Source organism: Haliotis rubra, unplaced genomic scaffold (genome assembly GCF_003918875.1).
Source record: "Haliotis rubra isolate DU_JTF1 unplaced genomic scaffold, ASM391887v1 Scf636, whole genome shotgun sequence".
Lineage (NCBI taxonomy): Eukaryota > Metazoa > Mollusca > Gastropoda > Lepetellida > Haliotidae > Haliotis > Haliotis rubra.
In genome coordinates this window covers 53,641-61,467 of record NW_025767342.1, presented here as the reverse complement: position 1 = coordinate 61,467, position 7,827 = coordinate 53,641, and the positions used below count along the sequence as shown (strand labels likewise).

General features: G+C 43.6%; 1 protein-coding gene across 1 annotated transcript; it reads left to right on the top strand.

Annotated features, from left to right (window-relative positions):
* Nucleotides 1-1,077: 1,077 nt before the first annotated feature.
* LOC124256710 lies at nt 1,078-4,237 on the top strand. The gene is made up of 4 exons (XM_046690676.1): nt 1,078-1,127; nt 1,854-2,595; nt 3,086-3,475; nt 3,701-4,237. Exons 1-4 carry the CDS (start codon nt 1,078-1,080, stop codon nt 4,133-4,135), a joined length of 1,617 nt encoding a protein of 538 aa, XP_046546632.1. The 3' UTR covers nt 4,136-4,237.
* The last annotated feature ends 3,590 nt before the right edge of the window (nt 4,238-7,827 follow it).

Sequence of the window (7,827 nt, the reverse complement as noted above, 5' to 3'; positions counted from 1 at the left end):
GTCATCGAAACGTGTTCTCTCATAATCTAGTGCGTGAATTTCTGACATCCTGGCTGCCGTTGCTAGAGATAACAGGAACAATGTTTTCTGTGTCAGAAATTCAAATGATGTTGATTCCAGTGGTTCATATGCCTCACTTGTGAGATGTTGGAGCACTATATTCAGATCCCATGCTGGAGCGCGAAATCTCTGTTTCTGATCCTCCAATCGGAATGCACGTAGTAAGGCCAGTAATTCCGGTGTTTTGGTTAACTTGACACCCGCTCTCATAGTTATCATGGAGCTTAAAGCTGCGAGATATGTTGACAATGTTGAGCCTTTTAGACGTTTAGTCTGTCGTAAGTAACATAGGTAGTCAGCCACTTGTGGATGTGTAGCGTTTCTAGCTGTAAATCGCCCTGTAAATCCCTTTTTAGCAACGTATGTTTCAAAACTGTGCCACTTGTGGTCATACAAGTTGCAAGTGGAATGAGTAAAGCAAGCGTGACTGCTTTCGCCGCTCTGGCTGAATAACCTCTCTTGTTTAGACACGCTTTAATACAGTCCATACGTGAAGTTGGAATGCTTCTGGCTTTCCGTGCGCTTGTTTGGTGTGAGGATGTATTAGTAGATTCGAACGCTTTGGAAGATGTAGTATTGGTTGTCCGATTTCTTGAGTAAGAATTGGAAACCACGTTCTCGCTGGCCAGTAGGGCGCGACCAAAATCATTTGGAGGCTCCGAGTTTGCTTGATTTTCTGTAACACCTGTGGGATTAACGCTGGCGGCGCAAACGCGGCGTACACGTATAGGCCTTCCCAGGATATGCTTAGTGCGTCTGTTGCCCATGCTAGTGGATCCGGGACTGGTGATACGAATGTTGTTAGCTGATTGTTGAAGCGAGTGGCGAATAGGTCTACTAGCGGAGCTCCTATTTTCTTGATAATTTGTGCAAATATCTCTGTAGGGAGCATCCATTCTGTCGGCGACGGTAGATGTGGCCGAGAGAGTGCATCTGCTAGAACATTCTTGGCTCCTGTAATATGACATGCTCTGACATGTATGTTGAGATCGTCTATTAGATCTAACAGTTGAAGCTATGAGGGCTGAAGCCAGGAAGTGTCAACGACTTCTTGATTTCTTCGCGAGGTAGGTGGCTTTATCATATGTGCAGTTAATTTCGTTATAGCACATCACCATAATAAATTGTATACGACAAGAACAGATGACTCAGGCTTTTGTAGTAGTACAAAATATTTTGCATTAGTGTCTTTACATAGGCTCTCGGTCAGATATTTCGACGAAAATGTATCGCTTACAACTGGGTTACCCAAGCGGAAGTGTCTGCCATTTTGTTTCAATTTTTACCGATAAAACGTATAATAGACAATTTGTTTTGTGTATTTCAACATTTTAAACTATTGAACAATGCATAATCACGTTATTAGTATTAGGGGTATCATAATTTTACAAGTTATTGGTATGTTTTGAAGTGCTTAGTCGGATTGGAAATAATTACGAAGCCATAATCAGGGTCGCAGTATGGAAGTGCGAAAACATAACGTATGGGATGGATTTAGTAATGAGTTGTATCCTTTGAGCATTTACATAGTTCCATAATGTGAGTCACAATATTTGCAGGAATATTTTGTTTTTTCTTTAGCTTATGCTGCTTATTTTAACAAAGAAAATGTCAACACCTTTATCTGAAAATGAGGTAATAACTGCAAGTTGCAACACTGCAGCCACATTACAGTCACATTATCTTTCATATTAATGACGTTATATACTCCGAACTACTATATTTACGTTCTGATTAATATTTTTGCTTTTGTGCTATAAACATAATACTTAGTAACTTATAATACATTTCAGGCCTAATCTGGAGAATTCAGAAGTATTTTCCTATGAAGACAGGATTTGTTCGGCAGATGAATCTGAAACTCCTGCAGTGACAGAAAACAGTACAGCTTGTTTTCAAAAGAAAGAGAAAAAAGATGCAGGGCACAAATTGACATTTGAATCCAAGTGGCAAGAGGACAGGCCTTGGTTGAAATATCAAGATGTCCAAAATGAAGATGGCGTCAAATATGGCATGATGTTTTGTTCTCTTTGTCAAAAGTGGAATACAAAAGGGAGAAATGGATCCATGGTATGGAATAAGGAGGGATGTGAGACCATTAGACTTGACAAAGTGTCATTGCATGAAACCTCACCGATGCATCAAGATGCAATTTCACATGAGAAGGAGGAAGCAGTTTCAATTAAGAATGCTTTCAGGAATTTTTCTGGACTTTTTGGACCTTTAATTGATTTATGCATTGAACTTGGAGCTCCTAACATTGCCAACCTTTACTGTGGTAAGAATGCATCTTACAAGGGTCATAGGACAAGACAAGAGTTTGTTGAATGCCAAGTTGAAGTAGTGGAAGAGGAAGTGGAGAAGAAAATGAAGGAGAGCACTTCATTTGGACTCATGCTTGATGAGTATACAGATGTTTCAACGAGGAAACATCTTGCTTTTGTTGGCCATTATGTTGAGGATGGGGAGTCCAAGCTAGCTTACCTTTGTGATCAGGAAATCCCGAATGGAACTGCAGACACAATAGTTGAGTCTGTGAAAGGGTTATTTGACAGAAGCAAACCTCAACCCAAAGAAGATGACATGTTTTGTTAGTGATGGACCAGCTGTGATGGTTGGAAAACAAAAAGGGGTTGTCACACAGCTGAAGAAAGACAATCCTGCTATGATCGATGTCCATTGCATCAACCACAGACTACAACTTGCCATAAGCTCTGCATTTAAATCTGTGACAGCAATTGGATGTGTTGGTGAACTGTTGATGGGGCTGTTTAAATATTACCACTACAGCACAGTTAGATCGAAAAGCCAGGAGAAAATGCAGATTTTGACAAAAGAAATGGAAGGCTCAGAATCCGGAAATCCAATCACAATCAAGAAGGCAGTGCATACCAGGTGGTTGAGCCATGAGTCAGGCAGTGTTACCCAGCAATTCTTGCAGATCTGGAAAATGCAGTTTGAATGGGCAATGACAAGAGGGCTGGTGACAAGCTTAGTGTAAACTGCTGAAGGACTTTACAAACAGCTGAAGTCATATGACAAATTGTACTTTATCCTGCTCCTCTGCGGTGTCTGTTCCATGTTGGCTAACCTGACAAAGCTTTTTGAGAGGAGAGATTTGGACTTGAGTATTGTTGAACCACAACTTCGCAGCAGTGTAGCTTCACTGAAGAGGATGAAGGAGAAGCCAGGCCCATATCTCTCAAAAGTTGACCAGCTTACTTCCCAGTATGGTATAGAGATGACCAATAGCAGGCAGATAAAAGTACAATCTTCAATGGATACCTTCCTTGACCTACTGATTGGAAACTTAGAAGACAGACTGCAAGCTACACCAGTCCTCACAAGTCCGTCAGCCCTTGACCTGAGGAAAGCTGGGGATTCCTCATTTCTCACCTTTCATGGAGATGCTGAGGTATGTTTGTTGTACATGATATTGTTGCATTATTTTTTTTCAAGTATAATTTCAAATTATTGGTAGTTAGAGTTCCTGAAAACTGAAATAAACCAGACAACATGTTTATAATGTACATGAAGTTATAAATGAAATAAACCATTTTATGATTGATTTGTGCCTATATATATATATATCTATATATAATCAATACTTTCTAAACAAATATTTATTATGACTTCATTGTTGTTAATATTACAAGTAGCTATTTGTATTTTATATCTCTTACAGGTGTCAGACCTTGTAGAACAGTTCCAGTTGGATACAGACCAAACTCTTCTTGAGTGGAATCAAGTGAAGGAACTCTTCTCTGAAGATCTTGACACTAGCTCACCTGCAGCCATGCTCACAACATTGACAAGCCTGAAGCCACAGCTGGGCAACCTGTATCCATGCATGGTCAAGCTGCTGAGTGTTTATGCTACAGTCATCCTGTCAACATCAGAAGTGGAGAGGGTTTTCTCAAGAGTGAAGCTCATTGTTACTGACCACAGAAACAGACTGAGTGTGAAGAACTGCAACAGGCTCTTGATGATAAGCATGAACACATCTTCCACAGCTGACATTGACATGGACAAAGTTGTTGCAAAATTCCTGTCCAGGAAGAACAGGAAAATCTGAGACTGTACAAAGAATACAATGATTGATATCAACACTTGGTTATTTTTAGTTTTTATTTTATGTCGAGGTTACGTGAAATAACTGTGCTCTTTCAGCCTTAGAACCATATGCCATAGAACCATTTGAAACTTGGAAATCTGCTATTGCATGCCCCTTTCGTAATAGGGGTGCCCTTTTTGAAATTCAGTTGCCCTGCCCTTTTTGAATCCTGGGGGAAACACTAGATTATATGGTACCACTGCTATCGGGTCGATCGGAGGCAAGGTGATTGTATCTGCATCACCTTCCCTCATGAGATATGTGTTGGCCGGGTTCTCTTTCTTGGACGGAGAAGATAGGTTCAGGTTATTCACCATCCAGTAGCGTATTTCTGCGTCGGAAAATATGATGCCTCCATCATCTTCTGTAACGGGATCGCAGATAAGATGTTGGTGCTCTTCCGATCGTGACTGGGGTGGAGTCCTGTATCTTTGTACAGCTCTGCAGGGTGACGTCAACGGAGACCTATCTGGGGTTTTTCTGTGAAGACTTGAGAGACGACCGACGTGGTGATTTGTGAGTAGATCGACGAGGTGACCGACGAGGCGATCGACGTGGAGACCGGCGAGGAGAACGACGTGGCAACGGCCTGATGAGCGGCGTCTATATGGTGACCTTCACGGAGATCTACGTGGTGAACGTTGATAGCTTCGCGAAGCTCTCGGTGAATCCCTCGATGACCTTCTAGACGAAGATGACTTGGAGCCTGTAACTGGTTCCCTTCGCGAAGACCTTTGCGAAGCTTCATCTGAGTCCGGTCCTGGGGAAGGCCTTCGCAAAGGCTGGGAGTCTGAGTCAGAGTCTGGGGATGAGAGGATCTTGCTTCGCGAACCTCCTCGCGAGTGCTGATCATCAGAGTCTGAGGTAGGTGGTGATCTAGTCGACTTCGCGAAGCCTTCCGCGAATGCTGATCATCTTGGTCCTTCGTGGAGGTGGGCTGTGACGACCTTCGCGAAGGTGGCTTCTTCAATGCTGGCTTCGTAGTAGTAGCTTCGCTGACCGCGGGTCCCTCTGAAGTGATGTCTACGTTGGAGCCTTCGCGAAGGCTCGAGGCTGGTTGCCTCTCCAGACCGTAGCGGTCTTCCATCAACTTCATGATCTGACGCATCAGGTCGTCTGGGACGGTGTGCGCTGAAGTGGTTGCTGCCTTCTCTGCGTTGGTAGCGACGGGACCCTCAGGAAGATCATCGGACATCAGCGTTGGTACATCAGACTGCGTGCTGATCTGCGCTGATGTTACTGTTGCCGACACCGGTCGCTTCTTTCGATGTAGATCAGGTATGATGATCGGTTGATCCCCATACAGGCCCAATTCTGCGGCGGGAACAATCTCGGCTGAGAAGGTTCTAGTAGACTTCGTCGATTTCCCCTTGGACGTGCACGCTGCCCTGGGGGTGCGAAGTCTGCGTTGAGACGAAGTAGAAGCCCTCTTAGTCTTTGGCTGCGACGACGGGATGTCTGGGGATGCAGGTCGCTTCTGGGAGCCGGCGGACTGCGTCCCACGCCTCTCCTCCGAGGGTAACTCTAGCGGAATACCAGACAGGAGGGGTTCGTCCAACAGCAGTTGACAGGCGAGGGGTTCAGGTGTATTAGCCATGGCTAAACTCTGTTTACGTGACCTATCTGCTGCGCATTTCAAAACGCAAAGTAAATATTTATTAAAGGCAGAATTGGATAATTTAGTACAGCAACTGCAACGTGAAGAAAATGAACATGGCGCAGTACAGCTAGGGCATATTAAATGCGGTTCAGCAGCAGAAAAACGTAACCTGCAAACAGTACAGATTTTCATCAACGTAATCTACTGAACAATCACGGCGTCCCGTGAATAAACAGTAGAAACACGAATAAATATCAATACATAATGTTGAAAGAATACTAGCTAAACCTCTATAGAAGACTATAAGAGGTAATTAACTAAGAATAATCAAAGGATATAAAGTGTAGGGAGACACAGGCACTCTCATATCCTGCTCACTGGGCGAAGAAGGAGAGAGTGAGGCATGTGGGCAGAGGTGGCGCCTCCGTTCCCGCGCATTTGGCTAGAGGGAGGCAACTCTTGGTGAGTACTAATTAGTGATTTTACATTGAAGGGAGCTTCAATTAGGGAGATACAAGTGTTCCACTATGTTCGCAAGAAGAAGAAGACAAGCAATAATAGCATGAGTCAGGATAAGAAAAAATATATTAATTTTTACTTTAGCTCCCACCTACCCTGTCAGCGAAATTGACATCCACCAGAAGCCGACGTAAAATCCTAAAATACGATACGATACGATACAGCATACATTGTCTTCTCCGACATCCGGGCCCCTAGCAATCACTCCATTTCAATCCCGCCTTATCAATCACCCTCACCAACAATATCCCACCTCTCGCCTCAGGCACGGCCACTCACCCATTCTTCTATATACCAACCAAACTCACCTTCTTTGCTCCCTCCAACCCCAACCACCCCTCCCCTTATTTAAAGCCTATTTGTTTATTTTATAGGCCCCTTGATGTATACCACAATACAGCTTAACTGTATTATCTATAAAAAGTCCACCTATGCTATACCTATCTCTTATTCCCCCCAACCCCCACCTTAGGCCCCCGTTTTCCCATAACCTATCAAATACCTACCACTCTCTCTCTTAGTAAACCACAAACCACCTCTTGTTTTCGCTTCCTTTCCCTTTATAAATTCGGCTTTTTGTTATTTTTATCTTATGTTTTAACGTTTTTATTATAAATTCATTTAGGTTAACGTACATTTTTTTACATAACGTACATTTTTGGGGGCATGGTGTATTATTCCTTATTACCAACTATTCATATTTATTGTTAAAACCCTCCTGCCCCGTCGGCGAAATTGGCAGCCGCCAGAAGCAGGCGTAAAATCATCAAACTCCTCATCGTGCAGTATATATTACCAGTTTATATAATGTCAGTTCAATATATCTGAGTGAGTGAATTTAGTATTACGCCCGAGAGGTTCGAGTCGTTTGCTGGTGAGCAGGTAGTATTCTTGTATGGTGTCTTTCGGCGTGGTTATCGTGCTGGACTGTCGATGGACTATATTCTCAGCGCGCGATTTTGGGCGTACTCGGCTTAAGCTGCTTGCAATTTCTCCACGGCCAAATCGTGACGTTTATGTTCGGCCGCGTTCGACGTTTGTAATTTGGAGAAGAGATAATTGCTGCCCGAAAATGCGAGGGCGTTGACTAATGCACCACCAACCATCATGGCGATCGTAGCATGATTCTGTTATATTATGTGTTAAAGTCAACGTTCTGGCGGTATGAGAAGGAAGTACGACGCTACGCCGGTGTAGACCTGCGTTATGACAGACCCTATGGTTTTCGTCATTTCGGTGCCGAGTCTTGTGTACAGCTTATCACTTTCGTCGGCTGGCATTTTGAAAATTTTATCGGGAGCATGGTCACCCCCAACCAAGTATTGTTTGGGTTTGCAGACGACAGCGAGCGCCACCAGTCTCTCTCGGTTGTCGTGCAAGCGTGCCAAAGAAGCGTCAGATGAAAGCGAAAAAATATTGAACCAGTACTGGGACGAACCTTTGCCCGGTTTGAATTTCCCCTTAGGGAACTTCGTGGTCTAGACGAAGCCTTGAAAAACGTGCGTGGAGAACTCGTGAACAACATGGGTAAACT